This window comes from Fomitiporia mediterranea (genome assembly GCF_000271605.1).
Source record: "Fomitiporia mediterranea MF3/22 unplaced genomic scaffold FOMMEscaffold_1, whole genome shotgun sequence".
Taxonomy (NCBI): domain Eukaryota; kingdom Fungi; phylum Basidiomycota; class Agaricomycetes; order Hymenochaetales; family Hymenochaetaceae; genus Fomitiporia; species Fomitiporia mediterranea.
Window position 1 is genome coordinate 1,732,007 of NW_006760386.1, and position 22,113 is coordinate 1,754,119.

Genomic DNA, 22,113 nt, shown 5'->3' on the forward strand with positions numbered 1-22,113 from the left:
TTGGCGTCGAGTCGCCAACAAACATCATTTGTTGTTTGCCTTCAGTCATTTGCTTCCGCCTGCTCAGCCAACTCTCTGATCTATACTTTTTCTTTTTCTTTTTCCTTGGTCGTTGTCCACATGTGATATCAAGACTTGGAGGCTTGACTAACGTGACGGGTTCACATCCATGAGTTCAACGAATGATTTTTTTTTCGGGACTGTTGAGCAATTCAGTCATCCAACATAATGCGAAAAAAGTTATGTATCCTACTTTAACTCGGAATGATAACTACGTTTGGCGGGATTTGTGCTTCCACCTTCCTCTCGTTTTAACGTTCCGAAATATCAAATACTGTTGTTTGTCCTGTCAGACAGCTCTGCACTCGTATCTTCGGTGACAGAGCTCAGGTTATGGACAACATCTTTTGCTGCCGATCATTCGCTACTTCTTAGCCACGTCAGCAATTGGAACTGTACGGACGCTTTATGTGATCTCCCGCACCCTTTCATATTTATCGTGCTTATTGTTCTTAGGTAGATGACCAATAAAAAATGGTTTAAATTTCCAAGTGCTTGGTGAGAATCGTGATTGCAGCATTCATTCGTCGTGAGTCGGCTACAGATGAACCTGCCTGTAGAATGGATGCGTATGCCTTGTTGACTGTTGTATCCAATGAGTGTTGCAACTGAGATGTTGCCGCCTTCTGGAAGCCATCGGTGAAACTTCGCTCTACTCTGCGCTGCGTCGCATGAACATAGGATGTTCTTCGCATCCATTTCTTCCTCTTGGTGCGCTCGCTCTCGCATCGCACAATCTAATATTCCCGAAGCCCGAGTTGATTGTGTCGATCTGCGTCTGACCACGTTCGCCAGACAGTTTCAAACCAAGAAATGACTCCGGTATTCTCGGCCGTGTGGATCTCGAAAATCTGGTATATAAGTGGTATTGTCCATAAAGATGCCATGTTTTCATTTGTTCAGTCCTTTTTCTCCAGTATGTTCCTCAAAGCCTCCCTGTTTGCTTGGGCATTGCAGGCTTCTGTGCTCCGAGTACGTGCAGCTAACTGCACCATACTTTTCGATGGAAGGATACCTCCCTCCGTTGTACCCGCTGACTTTGACACCAGCTCAAGCGTGTACGATGACCAGTTCGTGCGTGGACAAAGTAAGGACCATCTGAAGCGCATTAGTACTCATTTCGCCAACCTTCGGCTTTCTTGCAGATCAAACTTGGGCAGAAATAATCAAATTTCCGGACATTAATGCTTCTCTGGTGAATACGTTTGTGCGAAATTGAGGCGGCGGCTCACTTACCGTATTTGTAGTTTGATGCAGATGTTGGCGCAAAAGCGCTGGAGGTTACATTGAGGTGTGTTGATTTATTGTACAACCTGACAGCTCATTAATCTAATATTACTTCATCACAATTTCAGCGACGATTCTATCTTTGTTCCCGGAGGGAGTACCCCTCAGCTGGGCTTCCGCCGGTCGGAATTACTTCCTGCCATTAACAGTGGTACCGATGGTGCAGGGCACGACGACCGTCCACTGGTCTGTTCGTTCAGATACCACCAGGCCGTTGAACGTGTCACACGAGTACCAGGTATTCCTCCGTTGTAGTAAGTTGAAAATAAGCTATGCTAAGCGTAGGTTTCGTGAATTAGATCGTATTCCATGAGACCAACGACTTCTCGATTGATCAATTCATGCTGAAAACCGGGACTCTGTTTGGGGAGACGTTCAATGAGTCCGAGGCAAAGACACTCCGGCTCCAAGGCAGCCAAACAGTTAACCCCGAGACGTTCTTTACAACACCGTTCGACGACGATGTCTGGCATAACTTTGCGGTGACGGTTGGCTGGACGTCCAAGTAAGTAGATATAAATACTCTTTATCCTTTTCTGCTTTCCGACGAGTTACACCAATTTCAGCGACTTTACTGTATACTATTCAAGAGATCTCGATCCGCTCAGTGTCGTTAACACTACAACGAACGATAACTCCGGTCAGGGTCAGCAGCAGTTTGGTATCTTGAAACTACCGACAGGTGATTCCGGCATCGACGTAGTTCACGAAGGATTCCAGGAGAGCGGAATTAACGAAGGCCTCATATACGGAGGAATCTTTATTGAGAATAGCTCCGATGGTTGCGTGAGCCTTTCATAGATGCTAAGACTGGATACGCCTAGGGTGCTGTGTTCGGACTTAGCTATAAAAAGATCGAAATGAAATATGTAGCAGGATAAGAAACTTCGTATCTATTGAAAGATGGGTCTTGCTATCGAGTACATCTGAATGATCTTTGAGGACATTCATTACACGTTGAGCGTGTAGACTTGGCAATATGTTGGTTCATTTCTATCTATGACCTGGGAGATCCTTGTAGATATATACTGTAAGGAAGAATTCTTAAAACCAAAAAATCACCGATTGTGCATCTCGGAAAATTGATTACACAGACTGACTTGTAGCAAAAGCCTATGTGTGAAGAACCAATTGTGCAAAATCGAACTATAAGATTAGCAGTTGTCAATAATAAGAAGCAAAAGCACATATATCTATTAGACAGATATCAAAAAGACAACGTATTTCTATAATATGTCTCTGGTGTGAATCGAACACACGGCGCCACGGCCACAACGTGGCGATTTAACCACTAATCGACAGAGACCAAAGTCATTGGTTGGTAATGACAAGTATGAGGTATTCAAGGAAAACGAAATATAGCATCTACATACACATTACATACATATGTAAGGGATAAAACTACTATTGCCCCTCAAAACACTGATTCTGCCGTGACCACCTCTGCCAAGGAACGGCTTCCTGTGGAGAAAAGGACTAGTTATGATAAATTATCACACATGCTTCCAGCCCAGTGGATCAGCACAAGGGAGCCACAAGGAAGTTCCACTTAACCGACTCCGTCCACGTGTGCTGAGCGTCCTTGGCTGCATCATGAGCTGGACGAGAAAGGCACTAATGCGAGCGCGTACACCATTTGGAGAAAGGCAAAGAAGATAGGAAGACGTGGAAGACGTATGCACGTATGAGTTTGATACAGGGAAGCTAAAAATGAGCGTGGAAGCGAAGAGGATACATTCGGTAGCATTTTGTTTTTCGTAATGGTGATGCTTCTTTTCTTTCCTTGTAATTGGATACAATAAATTGAATAATGTTATGGAAGTCGTCAAGCTTGGCAAGGTGGCGGAGGCAGTTGAAGAAAGTCTCGGGTCCTGGAATCGCGTCACTGCCAGAGTGATTAACATTAGCTAGAGGGATGGATCAGCGATTCTCGAAGACGAGCTGTGCCACCTGTGCAGCAACTGCAGTGAATCGCGCGATTTACAGACGAAGAAGTAGCGTGCTATCTATTATTGCAAGGCATATGCACACGGTCATTGACTTCTTCTTTCCTCTACTCCACATGGCGAGTGCTATTCTTCTCCGCTCTTTTGTGCGAAATTAGCCTTCCATGGAAACCCAAGCCCGAATCGTGCGTCCAGCCGGATATAAATGTCCCCAGCCCACGCCAGTGCCAGCTCTTGAGGCGTTGCCAGTGACCTTCCTGAGTCCCAGCCGCTCTCTCTTGGTCTCTCTTGGTCTGCTCAATGCTCCGTTCAAGCACTTCCACCCTCTGGGCATTTCTCGTGTTTCCCGTTGTGTCCCTTGCAACACCTGTTGAAAGACGTTGGGATGACTTCGAGGTCAAACATGCTTGGATAGACGTCCCGCGGGGTTGGGTCGTACATTCCGAGGACGCCGCGCCAGACCATGTCCTTGATATGCGTATCGGACTTAAGCAGGATAAGTTCGACAAGCTTGTGGAGGAATTATACCAGGTTAGCGATCCGAGGCATGAACGGTTCGCATATGCTTTGCTTTCTAATTTCCAATTAGTAAGCTGACCGCCTGCGTGAATTTTCGCGATAGATATGGGGCGCATCTGTCAAAGGAGGACGTGGAAGACCTCATCGCTCCTCACGAAGATAGCGGTAAGTGATGGTGAGGCTGGAAACGGAAGTGCGGTTAATGTCGCGTGACCCGTAAAGCAGGCGCTCCGCACTTTCAATACACATATATCTCCGTCAAATCATCTCTTACCAGCAACCTCGTTTATGTCCGAATCTGATCAATATTCTCTTTAGTGAATACTGTCGAGGCATGGCTCACGCACCACGGCATCTCTCTCGACTCGGTCCAACGTTCGCCAGCAGGAGACTGGCTCACCATCTCTATACCAGTCTCTATGGCTGAACGCATGCTCTCCGCCAAGTACAGTGTCTTCCACAACCCTTCCACAGATAGTTATGTCGTGAGAACCACCTCATATTCACTTCCCTCAGCGTTGCATCCGCACATCTCTGTGGTCGCACCAACAACGCATTTCGGTCAGATGCGCAGGATGAAGGCTACAAGCTTCTTGCAGCCCGATGTACCTGCAATTAGCGATGATGAAGCTGCTGCACAGAGTGATGCGATTTCAAAACTCATACCCGGTTCATTAGCGGTTGTCCCAACGAGCTGTAACACCCAAATTACCCCTGCATGCTTGAGAGCATTATATAACACGAGCACGTACGTCCCGCAGGCAACAGATACGAATAAACTTGGTGTTGCAGGGTATTTGGATGAATTCGCAAACGATGCAGATCTCCAGGTATGTTAATTTCCGTCGAGCACTTGAATGAGATAGGCGCTCGAAAGGATTAACGTTGTTGACGTTGGCGTTTGCATTGCTGTGTTGTTTTTGTATTCGAAATAGACTTTCTTCCAGCGCTTCCGCACGGACGCGGTTGGGACGACATTCGAGCACGTTCAGGTTAATGGTGGTGGAAACGACCAGAGCGACCCAGGCGTAGAGGCCAATCTCGACATTCAATACACTGAGGGCATATCGTTCCCGACGCCGAACGTTTATTACAGCACCGGTGGCTCTCCTCCTTTCATCCCGGATAGCAACACGCCAACGAATACGAACGAACCGTACCTTGATTGGCTCAACTTCATTCTTAGGGTGGACGATGACGACCTGCCGCAGACGTTTACGACCAGTTACGGGGATGATGAACAGACCGTCCCATTTGATTTCGCCCAGACTGTCTGTTCGATGTTTGCGCAGCTTGGTGCGCGTGGCGCAAGCATCATGTTCAGTAGTGGTGACTTCGGTGTCGGAGGTGGCGATTGCACAACGAATGATGGTACCAACACGGTGCGATTTCAGCCGATCTTTCCCGCCACCTGTATGTTTTCATCTACTTAAACTGGAGCAAAATATAAGGTACTCACATTGCATTCTCGTAGGCCCGTTTGTCACGTCAGTCGGAGGCACAATCCGAGTGAACCCTGAAACAGCGGTCGACTTCAGCGGTGGAGGCTTCTCCAATTACTTTGCACGACCCGATTACCAGGCGGAAGCTGTACCGGCCTTCTTGGAGGCGCTAGGATCGCAGAATGCTGGTTTGTTCAAGTGCGTGATATTTTACCGTTCGTCTTTGAATGCGATTTTTCCGTGTCTCACCTTTCGAACTCTTACAGTGCAAGTGGAAGAGGATTCCCTGATGTATCTGCACAGGGCCAGAATGTATGTCGTCTGAGGAAAGGAATGTTTCAAATTCATATTCTGAACCCGTGGAAATTTCTCAGTTCCAGGTCGTGCTTGGTGGTCGCACGATATCCGTTGGAGGCACAAGCGCTAGCTCTCCTGTATGTCTTTAATATCGTCACTAAACCATACCGAGTGTTCTCAGATTTTAAACGCTTCAGACATTCGCCGGGGTGATTAGTCTACTGAATGACTTCCGTATTGCCGCAGGCAAGGCGCCACTTGGTTTCCTCAACCCTCTCCTCTATTCGACAGGTGTTGCTGGGCTGAACGACATCACCTCGGGTTCAAACCCAGGCTGCAACACAAATGGGTTTACTGCTGTTTCTGGATGGGATCCTGTGAGTCTTCGTCTTTTCCTTTCTGTGTTCCAACCTTCTCTACATCCTTGAGAACGAATTGCCGCATGTTCACTCGAGAGCGGGAGGCAGTGCACCTTTATGTCGTTCGGAGCAAAAATGTTGAAACACTTGTTGACAATTTTTGTTTTCGGTCTTTACGTTCATTTTAGGTCACCGGGCTCGGTACCCCGGACTTCGGCAAGCTGCAAGCGATTGTCGCGGATGCATAAATCCAATGAGTCGACGACTCGCGTGTTTTTTTTTTAACTTGGCGATCTTCGGCGTTTGGTGGAACGAGGAAATCGGGATTCGGGACTACTATTTGGACAGTTGCGAGACGGACGAGGTGGAAGCGAGTGGAGCTTTGCGAGGGGTGTACGAGATGGGAAAGACGAGGCCGGATCATACAACTCGCCCGACGGACTGAGTTGTACTGAGTGTAGTCTGATGCTTCAGTAGTATGTGTGCTGCATATCTTGTATTTTGGGGGGTCTTAGAAAGCGAAGTCGATTTTTCGAAATGACGCTCGAGATTAACTCCTGAAAGATTAAGCCAATCGCGACGACGTCAAGTTGGCGGAATCAAAGTTCGGAGACCGCATCACGAAATGAGGGTATTTACTAAACCGCTGAGGTATTAAGGCACTCGCGGCCTGTCGTTAGACTTTTCGGGTTTAGTTGATTTCACGCGAAAGTCTCGAATGAGGTTGGTCTCGATCGCGAAGGACAATACCCATGGCTCAAAACTCGGTGAGCTCAAAGAGACAAAGTGCTCGTCACAAAACCAGGGTGTTCCGAGTAAAAGACATTAGACTAGTGAATAAAGTCCGCCGAATAGTCGAGGTCTCTAGATCATGATGCCACTGCGTTATCTTCGGGTTTCACCCGCTAGTATTCATCTCTGGCCCCGAGTCGGCATATATCCCGCTCCGTGCGGCAACTCGTGGCATCAATATTAGTGTGCGGGGAAAGATACAAGCGCGATTAGCTTTCATCCACGTATCTATATCTCGCATCTCATCTCGCGTCTCGCGTAGAGCCTTGTAAAATGCGGTCGAAGGAAATTTGATCTTGAGGAAGCAAAACCGCATCAGACACCCATAAAGTTGTTTCGTGGCAGATACGGAGACTTCCGAGTAGGTTGTGGGGTGCATCAGTCACAATAACATGAACTAGTCTTGAGGTGTGCCCAGAAGCCGTACGAATTTGATGCGCTCACGTAGCATGAAAGCTGCTGATGGCTCACTTTCGCAACTCGTTCCGTCATTCCACTGTTCCACCGCTCGAAGCCGCTGAGCCGCTCATAGGTTTAACTCCATCACAAAGTCTATGCATGATTAATATGAAAGCACTAGCTCGATTCATTTGGTTTCCATGTGAAAATGGCTAGGTACTGATGTTTGAAACTTTGCAAAAGACTCCGCAGGTGGAATATCCGTACAATGAAGATTCCGTTTCCCATGAATAATGCTTGTGATTGCTTCTTCCCGTTCGGAATTCCTTAATGTACTAGTTTGGAACGGGACGATCATGCCGTCCTACGGGCAAGCGTCAAGAAATGATGTCGCTTCATCAGTGGTAACTTTTACCTAGTCGACGGATTTGTGCCTATCCGTAAGTGATGGAAAAATCAAGCGAGAACGCCGTCTCGATTGGACAGGAATTACGGTATGCTTCTAGAGTATTCGTACGAACCGGTTTCCACAGTAAAGGCAGTAACGCGCAGCTTCAAGTAACTCATCAACGATCCAGCTGCGACCTGCTTCCGGGATCCAGAGGTTGCTGGTGCTGGGCGGAGCTGAGGAGGTCATTGTTTCAGCCGATGAGCTTGCAATGCAAAGAGTGTCTCCGGCCGCCGTCGAGTTGTGGTTCTGTACACGGGAGGAGGGAGGGAGGAACGCTTTACGAGTGCACCCAGAGCAAGTACGGACTAATGGCGTTGAGAGAATAAATGATGTTATGGAACACCGTGCTGTGCATATACTCATCAGCTAAAGGAATGTCTCCAGTATTGAGAACTCCCCTACCCCATGCGTGGCCCATTGGACACACTGCCGTCAACAAGTTTTCAAGTGGGATCGGAGAGCTACACGCAGGGCATGTCTCAGTAAGACCAAACGCTTCTGGAGCAGCATCTGTAAATTTATTTTTGGCTAAGTCGCTTAGCGCTTGCGCCATTACTGAAAGGTCTGGTGGAGAGCCTTCCAACAGACTTTGTACAATGACACGCATAAGGAAGGGCAGCTCTTTTTCTGTTTTGTGACAAGACAATGCGATTAGGAAGTTCTTTTTTGGGGAACGCTCAGCTCAAACCTGTTAATGCTTCAATAACGGCAGTAAGGTGTCTGACGAGTACCTTCATAAAACGGTGAGATATATTGCCCAAGAGCGTTTGTGCTATTCTGCCAAATTGTTCTCGTATTTCTTCGCTTGGCGACATTTTCTAATGGTGCGATTATTGTCGTGAGCATTGACCAGATATGAGTAGAGAGAAAACTGCTCGTACCCAGCAATAGTCTGCGACAGCCAGTCGTAAGCGAAGTGAATGGTAAGCGTCCCAGCCATAGAAATCGATAGCGAGGCTTCTCCTGAACGCAAGCCGGATATCATCCGTTACTCTTCCAGACCAAGAGCCTATAGCACTTAGGGTCTCCTCGGCATGCAGACATGATGACAGAAGCTCCAACACTCGAGGCCAAACGGTATCAAAGGTCCTGCGTTGACAAAGGTGTAACAAGATAGGTCTTAATTTCGACGCCGGAGCATCGCACAGAACTACACCGGCGAATGGTCATTTCTGCTTATACTTTGTGTGCTGCGAAGACGACGGACCTGATCTCGGCTGGCGAAACATTTCCGTAATGTAATTCAAGAGCATGTCGTGTTCCGTTGGGCTTCGCCATAATTTCGCCACAATAATCATGCAATTATGCTTGGCATCGTGTTTGTAAGTGAAAAGAGTTGGCTTGCAAGTCCTGCGGTATTCGAAACAGAAAGCAACCTCCATTCACAACATGCTCATAGTCGAAAGGGGTATCAACGTACTCATGTATCCAAAGAATTGTCCCAAATCCATCGAAGTTGACAGCCCCGCTTATTCTACCGATGTCGGCTTGTTGCACAGCACTGCCTTCCGCCTCTACGAATGTGGCACGCGCCAAACACGAGAGATTCGTGGAAGTTAGACTGTTATTACCGACATGTGTCTCTGTATCATTACCGACGTGCACAGCATCCCGCGGCTCAATCGTCGAGTCTAACCTCGGTGAAGAGCACGCGTCTTGAACAACGTGGAAAGAGCCGTCAAACAGTGTCACAATAAGGGTGTCGCTTGTCAAGGCCCGTACCCGCCCAAGACCAGATACGGGGTAAAGCGAAGACGAGTCAACGGACGTCTTCTGAACTTGAACACAAAGAGTGCCCAGGTCACGGCCAGAAGATGCTCTTGTGTTCATATCTGTTCCTGTAGTGCTCAATTGAAAGAAGCGGAACGATCCAGGCTTTGCGTGAAACAAAGTAGGCTATGAAATACGACAGATGAATGCCTTCATTACTTTCCAAGAATCGAGGGCTAAGAACGAAGTGTAGCACCTTTTCTTCAGAAACTTCCGCTCGATCAACCCATGCCAGAGCAGAGATGCCTTTTTCATCGGCACCAGAAGCGAGGTCATCGAGCACGTTAAATTCAGTATGCACAGTAAAAGCGGGACCAAATGGTGCCGTGGATGCTATGAGCTCCAAGCGTTGACGGACATACACTATGGCGATTGTACCATTGGCAAGCCCACATGCAAGATAACATTCACCTGAGAAAGTCACAGATAGGCTCAGGTTTGCATAGCAAATGACGATAGGGCAATACACGTGTCCTGGCGTAGATACTCACTAAGGAAGGGTTGAGGGGACCTCCATGGATTCCAAGTCAAATGAGTGATCCAATCATCCGCAATGCGAATAACGCGGAATGGCTCTAAACTCTGTTTGCCATCGTGTCTACGGAATCAAATTAATTAGCCTGTCAGCAGTAAAAAGATGAGAGCTAAGATAGCAGATAAAATGAACTGTTTTTCGACAAGGTTCATGCCCAACAGCGCGCAGAACGATTTCGTGATTGGAGGGGGGGTTTGACATCTACCTCAGTAGTATGATTGATCCGGCGCGGTTACCCAGCGCAAGAATGGAGCCGTCAGCAAGGGGATTCGGATGAGCCCCAAAATCTGCTTGTTGAGACCACGCCATACCTAAAACGTATGCCTTAAAATCACGCAAATTGGGCTTGACATAAAAAGCGAAGACGTACAATTCACTTGGGCCTGAAGAGTTTTAAGGTATAAATTCCGACCTTCCGGTCCTACGTCCTCAGGAGATGGAAGTTCTTTCAGGGCAGACGTGATGTCCTGCGTCTTCCCAACCGCATAGGCGGTGCGTGAGTTCAAAGTTGTCTGATCGGAACAGAGTGAGTTATTATGATATACCAACCTTGCTCCATGCTTCTTTGAGGTGATTTTTCGTGGCACTCCAGAGTGTCAACTCTAGGTTCGTATTGAGTGTTACAAGCACACAACTGATGGGCATAGGTGGGAGTATCCATAGTTGAGATCGACGAATTGTTGTCAGCATGACTTTAATCTACATTTCCTGCTTGCTTGATTTAAAAACCCTGTTAACACCCACCTAGAACCTGTTGATACATTGCTTAAATTTCCAGGAGAGACGGCGACTGAACGCCATGAAACATCTAAAGATCCGAGGTTCACTGCACCATATTCTGCGTATGCAAAGCAGTCAGTATCGCTGTTCCTTTCATGACAAGGCTGTAACCTCAGTCTTCTAAGGAAAAGAAGTCAGGGTGAAGTCTGACCGACCTTGTGTCTCTGACGGCCAGGGATGAGAAATGGTTTTCTCCAGTTCAATCAAGTTCCTGTGCCAACCAAGGTCCAAGCCGGGTTCTTTGCTACCGTTCTCTTGGAAATTACGTCTATCGGTCTTGAGCAGTGAGAGACTATCGAAATTAATTCCCAAGTCTGGAGTCTATCCCGTAAAGAAATCACGCATCGAGTTCACTTCAAGATATGGCGGTGATTAATGAGGAGATAGATACCAAAATGTATATGGCGCTTTTCGTGGACAAAATCAACTGTCCGTCACCAGACCACTGCACGCAACTGATGGACGGTTGTGGTCCTGGAGTCGGCACATTGAGTGCGGTGAAAATTTCAAGTTCGGCCATGTCGGCCATTTGGCCGATAGCTGAAAGCTTTGTTCAAATGTGGAACGAAGCCAGGGGGGAACCTGGCAGATATGTTTGTCCCAAGGGCGTGATGGTGATGATTCAATCAAAGCGTCGGAGTTTCCTACAGTCTCCTGACGAGTGATTTGGCACTGTGACTCCTTATCAGTACGGTATTCCCTTACGCAGTGTTCAAAAGCAAAGTTTCTCGGTCGGACCTGAGACAGGAGACTGGAGAGATGCAAGTCGCAGTGCAAGTCACGCGTCCTAATGCAGTGGTGGCTCGCGTCGCGCGACGCGTCTTTAGCTTACAGTATTTCCACCGTTCCTGAACTCAAGTTTCATTTACCAAACCTCCAACTTCATAAGCTCTGCATTGCTCGACAAACATGACTGTAAGAGCGCCATGTAGGGATATCTGGTATTTTATTTGACAGCATACCCGTAGGACCTTACATTTTGTCATCTACATATGACAAACAGGGATATGCTCATATTCGAGACATTTGAGAATCCAGCAACCTATCTAAGCGGCGAGCTGTCCGATGAAGGTGACCCTCGCATTTTATCGGTACCCCTTCATGATGATCTCACCAATAGCAAAGAACTTGAAATACCCGTGCATGAAATTCCTCCCAATCCAGACGATTCCGACAGTATGTGTACGAACAAAGATCGGACGCTCCTGCTTACGGCACAATTGCAGTCTTACCCTCACAGGTACATCCGTCATATCCATACGGAAATCCTACAAGTCTCAAACACCCTGCCAACCGCCCGCGAAAACCAACAGATCCATCTTCTCGAGCACTTTTCTCGGACCTCTCGTATGCCGGAGGCGGAGTGAACGGCGCGCTGCGTTGGGGCGATCTCGCTCTTGACCGGCTCCTTCCTATTGATCGGGCTCGTGAGGAAGCCGCACGGGCGGCGCTAGCGCGCAAGATGGCAAGTGGCGCAAGCCAGAGTAATGGACCAGCCCCTGGTCAGCAACAGGGCCAGCCACCAGAAGCTGGTCAACAGGCAGAAGACAGTGAAGAAGATGAGGACGAAGACGAAGATGATAGTGATGATTTAGAGGGTGGCAGTATGAACGATGAAGATGAAGACGAAAATGAGATTCCTGAAGCGAGTTACGAAGAAGAGTGACAAGAGTACTTGAATATACATTTTAACATGTCTTAACTTGCATTTGTAATTCTACTAAAGATTATATTCATACTGCTCTTGCTGTTATAGCTAATACCATCGCCTCCGAATTTTCTTCCCGCAATAGGTCCTTCACACTACAGTCTAAATCTTGTTCAATAGCCCATTCGTAAGCATCTGCGAGTACTGCATCTGTTATCGGGACGAAATGGATTGCCAGTACACGCAAGATATTGTATACGCGGGCGATAGCAGTGCGGGTAGTAAGATCAATCTCCTGTGTGATCACTACGTGTCAGAAACATTCAATTTTAAAACCCGGCATCCAACCCACATCGTTGCGATTTGAATACACGGCCTCCGCGTCAAACCCTTCTTCACCTTCGCGCTCATGCTCACTCGTATGCTTATTTACCCATACATAACCATTAAGGCCAAGTATAAGATCCACGCCACAAGGCAATGAAATAAAATGGCTCTTTAAACGACGAATAAGTATCGGGGGGACAACAACAAGCTGCCCATTACGAAGCTGATGCCGCGATTATTTAGCTGCCTTTGCCATGTCTGTGTGGAACGGGTAGTTACCTTCCCGTACTTGAGAGATCTCGTATGCAATGACATCGATCCATCCGCGAAAAAGGCTTGAACTTCAGCCACTAGCAAATCTCCTTCCTCGAAGAAATTTCGCATCTGCAGTTCATCACTCTCAAGTTTTCGTCGCTATATACACGTAACGTCACAAGAATTGCGGATAAACAATGCTGCTGCGGGACACGCGGGGGCTTACCTGAACACCCCCTGGCAAATTGATGGACGAAAGCATCAAGACCGCGTCTTGCCGCGCATTAGCATCAGCTTTCCAACGTCGGGCAGCAACCTTTTGTTGAATAGAGAATCATTTGCAAAATGTATGTTTAGAGAATCACAGCGTGCTGAAATTGGTTTGACGCACCTCTGTTATCCGTCCGACAACAAGGTCACCGATTTCAGGATTGTACCTGCCCGTTTGAAAAACAGGAACGGGTCAAGTTTATGGCAAAACGGAAGTTGATAGGCACGAGCATATGCAGACAGGTGATCCAGCGGAAGCAAATAGACATATGGATGTCAAAATGAAAGCACATCCGAACATGAAACGTCATCTAACGAACTTTAGTTTACACTCAAGCATGATGAGATCGGAAGCACATGCCTTGCCCGGAGCGGCCGAACAGTTATGAGTTTGTTGACTCGTTCGACAGTCCCCGCGGTGGACGCGACGACTTCCTCGCCGTCAACGTATGTTCCATGGCCACTGATAACATATCAACACTCTGCTAGCAGTATAACCTTCAACGTGCATGCGCTCACCGCATGAAGGTTTGGGCGGATGTTAACGGGACACCTGGCGATGTTAGTTTCAAATGTAAGCCGTCTGCTTCTAGCTCGTCCTCGTCAATTAGTTCCTCCATTAGTGTATCCTCTTCTACATCTGGATGATGCTGAACCCGCTCAAATCCATCAGAGCTGGCTTGCTGAGGAAAAGAAGAAATTGTAATCATTGCTGAAGCGAAGAGTGGGTTCACTGTGTTGAGTTGAGACAAGGATAATGTAGATGTGGATTACCACTTTTGTCAAGGCACGTGCACTTGCTTGCTGAAGCGGACTGACTTCTCAAAGGCATAAGTAATTTACTATCAGTCCCTCACCACCTATGAACGTGTTACAAGCTCTCGAATCTATGAATATGGCGCAGAGCATGGCATGATTTATGTATCTGTAAAACTACTACTGTCGCGCTACCGGCAGAATCAAGGTCTACTTGAATAAAATGCCATGTGTCGGGAGGTCTCAATCGAGTTAACAATTCTGTAAACTTCAAGGTCAACGAGCTTGTGAAGCTTCCGGAGATCTCGACCGACTTCATGCCTTAACCTGAACAATATACTGGCCTTGCACGCGCTACAGTTCCTCTAGTCCTATCGCAAGTAATCCCCCTTCTACAGCCTGTATTCCTCGGCCGCCGACCCCTGTTTCTGCATTGATCTGTAAGTCTGTCATATACCGGCCTGCGTTAACGTTTAGCAGCATCATGAACGTAACGATCGAACAGTCTCTCACGGACTGCGGCGCGTCAGTAGATCACAAGTTCTCGCTTAGTGACTATCTCAACGATGAAACGACTTATCTGGTCCAAGGCGCTGCCTTTTTGGTAGGATTTGCTGTGCAGATGTAACAATCACTGATGGTAAGTAATCTCATCACAACTCTCTCGGGTGTTATTCCTCATAGATGGTACCTACCGGTATTGTTTTTGTCCGTGTTCTGGGTGCAAAAATGAATAATGTCAAACTCGGAACTGCTCGGGTGATCGTTGCTTTGGTCGTTACATAGCCTCATATAGTAGTACGTACACTATGATGAACAAATTCGAAGCGCTAAAGCTGCGGTCATATGAGCTCAGTTTGAATGAGCTCCACAAGGTAAAAGCTGAGCTTATCCACTCCGTGATGTCTCTCACAGTGCTTGAAACATTTGCTGGAGGTAATTAAGATTACTTCAAGGCAATGGGTTTCTGTCTTTAGTTGTGGGTGTGGGCAAAATGGGACAGTTAAGTGGAATCGGCAGAAGCTCGGGCTAAGGACACGGAGATGAAGAATTATCTTAATCGAGAAATTACCTCTCTTCGAGATGGGATCTCCTCATGGATAGGATGGATACAATACAAGACTCAGAATCACCGCGATACTATGCGCGTCGCGACGTGACTTGGGAAGGTCACGAGATCGTTAACTCCGATGAATTGTTGAGTTGACCATTTTCAACATTTATTTCCATCCCATCGCATCAAGAGCGCAGTAAACACTTCCAGCCTCGTGAGACTTGACTTTATCAAACCCGATTTTCTTGCCGAAGAAATTAAATCATGGTACCTCGCAGACAATGCACATGCCTTCGCCTAAGTTCACACGGCGCTGGGAGGTCAAAAAGTTCGCCGCCTACCCCTCCCAAGCGAGACCTTTTGCCTTTATCCAAGATGTAGGAAAATGGCTCGGAACTTCCAAAATCGACAACGGAGTTCCATGATGCTCCCATCCTCCCGAGAGAGCCGTTTCACCTGAGATTCCGATGCCTGATACCTCCCACACCAGTCACCAGAGCCGCACCTTATTATTTTTAATCTGGTGTGGGTGACTCAGCAAAAGGGCTTTGAAACGAAATCTGTTTCAGTCGGTACGTTCGGCATGTTCACAGGTTCCCAGGTCGCTCCTATTGCTAGCTAAAGGACCGCATGTTCAATTTTCCAACGGACGGCGACATAGGACGGATTTGTCAAGAAGCGGACAAGCGTGAGATAAGGACAGCGGATCACAAGCAGTGTCACGGACCAGACCCGGAACTTCTTTTGACCTACCTTTTTGCGATCGTTTTTGATGGGTTCTTTTCTTCTTGCTGATCCTGGACAGCGATTTTTAAACCACGTTCGCGGAATAGCGTACTTTGTGCCTCTTCTTTTCTCCGGCCCTGTCTCTCCGCTCGCTACCCCTTTTCTTACTGCTTGCCATCAGAGTATGGTGACAAGTCTCTTCTGACTTGTCGAGCGATTTTCTGAATAACAATTGTGACTGAGGATGTTCACTGGATCTGTTTGAATGAGCCGATTTCTCCATGCCACATAAAATTCGTCAAAGTCGTTAATGAAGCGCAGCGATCGCATCGGCAGTCGCAGGACCCTCAATGCAACTCTGTTACTCTGCTTCTCGAGCTCAAATCGCTCAATGACTTCATTGCTAATATGCAGATGCCGAGGAGCTGCATTGATACTCAGCGCCTATTATGCCTTGTGACTCCAGACATGTAACAGCATCAGCTCTGGTCGAGACACCAGAATCAGACCCCCCGAGGCTTGCTGTCCAGTCCAGCTCTCACATCCATCTCATAAGCATTGTAGCAAAGGTAACGCGTTGTCAATCGACCCGAACTATCTCCAATACGATGACAGTCCGACTGGAAGAATCGCAAACTAAGCAGTTTTCTCACTCTCATGCCACATCTAAAGCACTCGCGGAGTGTACATATAAACTTCATGCCTGTGCCTTGATGCATGTCACTCAGGTACCGACGACGACAGAAAACCTTTATCAGGGCGTTTAAATACTGCTTCTGACGTGTCCATGGCATGAAAAGGACCTTTGTATGATCGGCATTCCGACATTTCAAACGTGCGATAGATATGATACGCGTCGTCCATGTAGCTTCCGCTCTGGCTCCGCGCCAAACGGATTTCAGGCGCTTCTTCGCAGAGACGGTCAATGACGGAACTTTTGTCGGCGTTCTTTGCGCGCTTGATCGCATGCAAGCTCCTCTTGGATCAGACTTGGACCTTCTTTGGTGCAAGCAATCAGTATTTCGGACGCTCCATCCCCCCATCAATTGTGATGGACCACAAGCGATGTCGAATGCTTTGAACATAGGCGACACGAGAAGTAGGTTACTTGAATCCAACTTTGTCCCGTTGCTTAGTGTGTCGTGTTTTACGTATTCAACTTCACTATTTGGTCTTAGGATGGGAAGAGACGGAGTACAAACGCCAGCAATTTCATGATGATGAATGAATAGGGCATAGGTAATATTTCATTAAGCGATTACACTTTTCTATAATACTAATTTAGGCAATAAACATTATGCGCAAAGCGATGGCAGACATCTATACAAGCAGACTATAGGCAGGAAATGAGTAGTTGGAATAAGTTAGATGAAACCCAATGTCCTAGAGAGAATCGGGAATAATGCAATGTGGGGTATGAAATGAGAGACGCAATTGGCCAAGTGAAGTTGCTTCAGATGGATCAAAGTGTAGGTGCTTTACAAATACCGTAGAATGCAGTTCGGGCGCGAATGAAAGCTGACGAACAGAAGGATGGGGTGGAGAATGAACGTCTGCCGCAGAGTTGTATCCATGGAAATCAGCATTGATCGTGATAAATATGATGCGACGAGATGCAAGAGCGAGATAGGAAAGACGGAAAGAGATGACAAGGCCGGATCTTCGGACAGAATGATGAGTCTTTGCTAAGCAAGCATACAGTGAGCTTCACTTACGGAGCATGTAAGACAAGTCCACACCGACCCATGTGTACTGAAGCTTGTTTTTTCTATTAGTTTCGTAGACCGTTGTCCTGTCAGTTGCTTGAATTCTTCAGCAGATCAGAGTGCGTCCCAGCCTACACCCGACCTTCCCTGCCGAATTAGTCGCGCGCGACCCGAAAAACTCGGCAGTCAGCACAATGTGTTGTTCCAATCACTTGAACGCAAGGAAGTATGCTGAGAGAGCAGGCAGGTCGTTCGTGCTTGCATCAGAATAGCTCTGACGGCGGGATCCGTTGAATTTGAGTACTACGACTGGACCGGGCCATTGACGAGCCGCAGCACCAGAAGTGATGCGGTATATAGCGCGATTTACGGGTGAGCCACGCTGCAATGACATCGGACAGTAGAAGATGTGCAACGGGAAGCGCAGCGGCTCTCCATTGAGACCCTGCGTAAGCACTAGCGCTTGCGGTTGCGACTCCTGAAAGTAATCGCCAACAAGGGGTGCAGGGCATGAACTCGAATGTGGCTTGCGCGTGAGCTGACAGTTTACGTTGATAATCTGCGGACGCTCTGTGGCGTGACCGGCAATTGAGTTCCAGCAAGTGCTCGAAAGAAAATGGGAGGTACACACCTTGATTTGGTACGAAGAGAATAGCGGAGACGGTCATTACTTCAGGCGCAGCGGGCGGAGTTTGGATGACAAGCTGCGAGGATTGCTGCATCGGCGTTGCAACACATTCACGACGGTGGCGAGGCCAGTCCTACAAAAGAGTGAAATGGTAAGTCTTAAATAAACGACCCTTGAACCCTGAACAGGGCTGAACGCTTACTCACACTCGAGAGGTGCTCTGGGCTACAGTACCATGCAAATTGGCAACGACTACACCACATTGTGGTTGGACGGCAGCATACAGTGCAGGGATGGTGGATGAGGGACGATGCACCGTTACCGTTCATGACGAAAGGTCGTTAGGGTCAACTGCTGGGACAACGTCGGAAGAGGATGGATCGGGAGTACTGGAGGATAGAGATAACATGGGCTCGGATTTATGTATCCGGTGAAGGAGCCAAAGAGATGAAAAAGGAGCAAGATCAAAACGGCTACGACGTAATGGAGGTGGTCTGGGACCGACCATCCTCGCTAAATTGCAAGTCTTCCACGGTCAGACATCGTCGCGAGATCGCATAACCGAAGGGGAAAATGCAAGATGATCTAGATAGTACGCGTGCTGTGCTAGCGATTCAGGAACGAGCAGATGTATGTTTCTCGCGCTTCAATTGGCAGCTGCCTAAACCGCATCAACGGAGGCTTGGAGAAGTCGAGAGCGCAAATTTAATCCGATGAGGCTAGCGCGAAATCGCTGGGGATGGGCGGGGACTTTTGTCAGAGCACAGCTTTTGATCGCCACCTTTCGTACTCGCCAAGCGAGGATGGTGGGCAACGCGGGACCAGTCAGTCAGTTCATCGTTAGACAACCACTGAAGGTTTGACAACCTCATGCTATGAGGTCTAGTTGAGCGAAGGCACAAGAAGATGCTAGAGGTAGTTGTTTGAGCTGTAACCGGGAGGGGGAAAACACCTCATTGAAAGACTAGTGGAGTGTTGTAAGGACATTAGTTTGGACTGATGCTTGTCGTCAAGTGTCAGCATCCTCTAATTGGTGTACCTCCGACGGCAAAAAAGGGAGTTGTCTCAGTTCTTACGAGACTGAGCGGCCTCTGGTCCTGTTTTGGGAGGCCTCTCGGCAGTCAGAGACAGCATCTGAGTGCTGATGCCACGTCTGAGCTGAGCCGCTCTGTCAGATCCATAGCCGTGAGAGCCGTTGTTGTGGCCGGTTAGGCGGGCACTCGACCGCGCAGGCCTCCGAAGGTCACCGTCCGAGTCGGTCGCCGTTAATAGAGTCGTCTAGCGGACGCAAAGAAGGAACTACAAGAGCTTCTCCTCTGGTGTTGTTCGTCTCTGTTCCCATCAGGGCCGACATGATCCGGTAGATCGCTGAAGTCTATCCCAGTCATTCGTCCCGGCGGTGAGCACATTAATACATAATATTCCAGAACAATACAGTTTTCTTCCGCATCCCGTACGCGGAAGTTTTCAGTATTTGAGTCCAGTGGCTCAGACCGTCGCGGAGATTGAGAAGAACAATGGTAAATTTAAGTTTCTATTATTGGATAGTTAATTGGGTACCATCTGTTTGCGTCCTATAGGCTCTAAATGCAGTGCACGCGGAGGCTTCGAGAAATTCCACTAAGAAGCCGACGATCACATCCACTCCCACCATTTATACACTATAATATTAATAAAGTAGACAGTGCACGCAGCATAAACTGCCATGAAAATGACCTGTAATGTACGCCACTCATCGTCTTACCGGAAGATCTTGCAGATGTAAGGCTCCCTCTCCCCATGGATCATTCTGAAGCACTGGTCGCAAGCAATTAGCCGTCCCATTTCATCTCCTCGCTTCGGTCCGGCACTCGCGTGACCGTTTATGACCATGCCTCTTACAGGAGAGCCACTCAAACCAGTTGCTATTCGTTATAGCACCGGATATCCACCAAAACCTGCAACGATCCGAATCCGTGAATAACTTGTGGCATTACAGAATGGCCGACACCTCGCCACCACCCTGCCACATCCTTGAGATTGAGAAAGCTTACCTCTCCAAGCGCTAGGAATTACTCGATGAACTGACAGGCCTTGCATTCTCCCCCGCTTAGTCTCCCATGAGCATACGCTTAGGCCGTGGCGCATGCACTGCTCAACCCGAGCGCTACAGTCACTTTCGTGCGAATCAAAATTTCTATAAATGTTCTAGGACGCATTTGCAACTAATGGCTATCTTCACGCCGACCTTGGCAATGGAAACGAGATCATTTGTCTCGAATACGCGCACTACGGCCTTTCTCAGGATATCGGAATCACGTTAGTACTGCACTTCGGCAGGAATTGCGGAGGGGTGACCGCAGAGTCAGCGCTCCGGTGATACGCGTAAACGGATTGAATCCTATCTTAAGAAACTTGCATTTCGAACTTTAAGCGTTAGTTTCAATACTTGACTCTTGAAGAAGGCTGTAATTGGTATTCCAAGGTCTTGTGCGAGTGGTACAATCTTGTAAGAGAGGTATGAAACACTTGGAGTAAGAAATTTCACTCCCCTCGTACCACACTCTGGAATAAGTTTGAGGCTCCTCGGAATAAAGTGCTGCGGACCCTGATTACATTTTGCCTTTTACCGTCGCAGAAATTCATGGATGGCAGTACTCGGTTAGCAATGTTGAGACTGGGACGCAATTGCGGGCACTACCGTTGAGATAGATCACATGACCTCTACAAGAGGCTGTGACTCTTAGTCACAGTCCGCCAGTCACTCTGCTTGTGCGTCCTTTCTTCATCCAAGGTCGAACACGTTTCAACTTCAATCACTATCGACAACCATGTCGGACGAGGAGATGAACATCGATGATGGTGCGTTCTGGTCATTCATTTGGACTGCTATGTGCCTCTGACCTGTGCTGCTTCACTCAGTTGGCGGTGTCGTCCGTCGGAGAGGCCGCGGGTTCCAAAAGTCTGGCGGTATGTCGTTCTAGCAACCGAATAGGTGACAAGACATTCAGCCTGACCTTGATTTGCATCTCTGAAACACTTGCACCACCTTTCGTGTGTATTTTGGCTTCTTCCCTTTGGCATATGGAACTGTTGGTCGTCCTTATGCAAATCCCGATCGGCGACTTGTTGAATGCGTCTGCACGCGATTAACGTTTCCGATGTTATATTGTTGCCTACGCCTGTGCAGGAGACGACGCCGCGGTAAGTGCTGAGCCGACGTATGATCGAGTCGACGCGACTACAGTGAACAGCGCTGCGGACACCAAAGCTGCGCGGTGTACGTGATCAGATTTCTTACCTCTCACACAGCCCCGCCGCTGACGCAACTCATTCCATATTTCGCAAATCTTGCAACTAATTGATTTGATCTGGAATTGCGGCGTTCATTAATGTCGCCTTTTGATGCGAATATTCCTCCTAACAAATCCATACCGCGCATGCAAATGGCGCTGTTCATATGTTTTGCATTCGCGCCCTTCCTTATGCATTTTTTAGCCGTGGAGGGCTGGATTGTTTTCGTCACGAACGTGCATGAGGAGGCCACTGAAGAAGACTTAATGGATAAGTTTGGAGAGTATGGGGAAATTAAAAATTTACACCTCAACCTGGATAGGCGAACTGGCTATGTAAAGGTATGCTGTATAGAAGCCTTCTTACCGGAATTGTGAATTTTGGACTGATTCGTTTACCGTCTATGCCTTTGTCGACACCCGTTCTCTAGGGCTATGCTCTTGTTGAATATGAGACGCTGGCGGAAGCTCAAGCAGCGATTACCAACGCGACTGGGTCGACGTTGCTTGAGCAGGACCTCGAATGCGATTTCGCGTTTGTTCGTCCACCGCCTTCTGGTCCGAAACAAGGTGGTCGTGGACGGGGTGGACGTGGACGCAGCGCAAGTCCGGGAAGAAGGCGATGACTGCATATCTTGTTAGTTCATTGGTGCTGTTCTTATACTTGTGTTCGACCTCTTGTCGGAATTACAACAATGTCTGCATTCGCCTTGTTCGTATTTGTAGTGGCAGAAGCCTTACTTAAGACTGTAACTGGAAATGCGTGGGAACACAAAGCTTGTGACGTGACGAATATTGGCACGTGGCCTTGCATGAATCCCTGCTCAACTCTGT

At 47.9% G+C, this 22,113-nt stretch overlaps 8 protein-coding genes and 1 non-coding gene across 9 annotated transcripts; 4 read left to right on the plus strand and 5 right to left on the minus strand.

Moving 5' to 3' along the window:
* Nucleotides 1-978: 978 nt before the first annotated feature.
* Nucleotides 979-2,148, plus strand: FOMMEDRAFT_150198 (uncharacterized protein; the record flags this gene model as incomplete). Its single annotated transcript, XM_007261547.1, has 6 exons — nucleotides 979-1,147; nucleotides 1,206-1,255; nucleotides 1,308-1,351; nucleotides 1,416-1,578; nucleotides 1,647-1,852; nucleotides 1,914-2,148. 6 exons carry the CDS (start codon nucleotides 979-981, stop codon nucleotides 2,146-2,148), a joined length of 867 nt encoding a protein of 288 aa, XP_007261609.1.
* A 433-nt stretch (nucleotides 2,149-2,581) lies between these two features.
* On the minus strand, nucleotides 2,582-2,653 carry FOMMEDRAFT_t7. Its single transcript has one exon. It is a non-coding gene; the product is annotated as a tRNA-His (tRNA).
* A 940-nt stretch (nucleotides 2,654-3,593) lies between these two features.
* On the plus strand, nucleotides 3,594-6,158 carry FOMMEDRAFT_24970 (subtilisin-like protein; the record flags this gene model as incomplete). The annotated part of the gene is made up of 9 exons (XM_007261548.1): nucleotides 3,594-3,847; nucleotides 3,916-3,977; nucleotides 4,131-4,642; nucleotides 4,748-5,225; nucleotides 5,287-5,452; nucleotides 5,521-5,566; nucleotides 5,629-5,688; nucleotides 5,749-5,928; nucleotides 6,099-6,158. 9 exons carry the CDS (start codon nucleotides 3,594-3,596, stop codon nucleotides 6,156-6,158), a joined length of 1,818 nt encoding a protein of 605 aa, XP_007261610.1.
* Nucleotides 6,159-7,515: 1,357 nt separating this feature from the next.
* Nucleotides 7,516-11,365, minus strand: FOMMEDRAFT_16290 (uncharacterized protein). Its single transcript, XM_007261549.1, has 14 exons — nucleotides 11,029-11,365; nucleotides 10,793-10,958; nucleotides 10,602-10,695; nucleotides 10,407-10,491; nucleotides 10,228-10,330; nucleotides 10,063-10,168; nucleotides 9,814-9,920; nucleotides 9,519-9,733; nucleotides 8,973-9,448; nucleotides 8,760-8,902; nucleotides 8,434-8,702; nucleotides 8,241-8,370; nucleotides 7,955-8,179; nucleotides 7,516-7,899 (listed from the first exon to the last, which is right to left on the minus strand). Exons 1-14 carry the CDS (start codon nucleotides 11,164-11,166, stop codon nucleotides 7,604-7,606), a joined length of 2,553 nt encoding a protein of 850 aa, XP_007261611.1. The 5' UTR covers nucleotides 11,167-11,365; the 3' UTR covers nucleotides 7,516-7,603.
* Nucleotides 11,366-11,629: 264 nt separating this feature from the next.
* On the plus strand, nucleotides 11,630-12,303 carry FOMMEDRAFT_73371 (uncharacterized protein; the record flags this gene model as incomplete). Its single annotated transcript, XM_007261550.1, has 3 exons — nucleotides 11,630-11,708; nucleotides 11,763-11,813; nucleotides 11,864-12,303. The coding sequence occupies 3 exons, from the start codon at nucleotides 11,630-11,632 to the stop codon at nucleotides 12,301-12,303; spliced, it is 570 nt and encodes a 189-aa protein (XP_007261612.1).
* A 67-nt stretch (nucleotides 12,304-12,370) lies between these two features.
* On the minus strand, nucleotides 12,371-13,831 carry FOMMEDRAFT_137897 (uncharacterized protein; the record flags this gene model as incomplete). The annotated part of the gene is made up of 7 exons (XM_007261551.1): nucleotides 13,657-13,831; nucleotides 13,499-13,600; nucleotides 13,259-13,304; nucleotides 13,094-13,183; nucleotides 12,892-13,026; nucleotides 12,638-12,835; nucleotides 12,371-12,580 (listed from the first exon to the last, which is right to left on the minus strand). Exons 1-7 carry the CDS (start codon nucleotides 13,755-13,757, stop codon nucleotides 12,371-12,373), a joined length of 882 nt encoding a protein of 293 aa, XP_007261613.1. The 5' UTR covers nucleotides 13,758-13,831.
* Nucleotides 13,832-15,850: 2,019 nt separating this feature from the next.
* On the minus strand, nucleotides 15,851-16,758 carry FOMMEDRAFT_150204 (uncharacterized protein; the record flags this gene model as incomplete). The annotated part of the gene is made up of 2 exons (XM_007261552.1): nucleotides 15,851-16,117; nucleotides 16,216-16,758. The coding sequence occupies 2 exons, from the start codon at nucleotides 16,756-16,758 to the stop codon at nucleotides 15,851-15,853; spliced, it is 810 nt and encodes a 269-aa protein (XP_007261614.1).
* An 829-nt stretch (nucleotides 16,759-17,587) lies between these two features.
* On the minus strand, nucleotides 17,588-18,865 carry FOMMEDRAFT_101026 (uncharacterized protein; the record flags this gene model as incomplete). Its single annotated transcript, XM_007261553.1, has 3 exons — nucleotides 18,214-18,865; nucleotides 18,011-18,140; nucleotides 17,588-17,949 (listed from the first exon to the last, which is right to left on the minus strand). Exons 1-3 carry the CDS (start codon nucleotides 18,334-18,336, stop codon nucleotides 17,588-17,590), a joined length of 615 nt encoding a protein of 204 aa, XP_007261615.1. The 5' UTR covers nucleotides 18,337-18,865.
* A 1,922-nt stretch (nucleotides 18,866-20,787) lies between these two features.
* Nucleotides 20,788-22,033, plus strand: FOMMEDRAFT_164573 (RNA-binding domain-containing protein). Its single transcript, XM_007261554.1, has 5 exons — nucleotides 20,788-20,848; nucleotides 20,909-20,956; nucleotides 21,177-21,266; nucleotides 21,485-21,621; nucleotides 21,711-22,033. Exons 1-5 carry the CDS (start codon nucleotides 20,818-20,820, stop codon nucleotides 21,903-21,905), a joined length of 501 nt encoding a protein of 166 aa, XP_007261616.1. The 5' UTR covers nucleotides 20,788-20,817; the 3' UTR covers nucleotides 21,906-22,033.
* The last annotated feature ends 80 nt before the right edge of the window (nucleotides 22,034-22,113 follow it).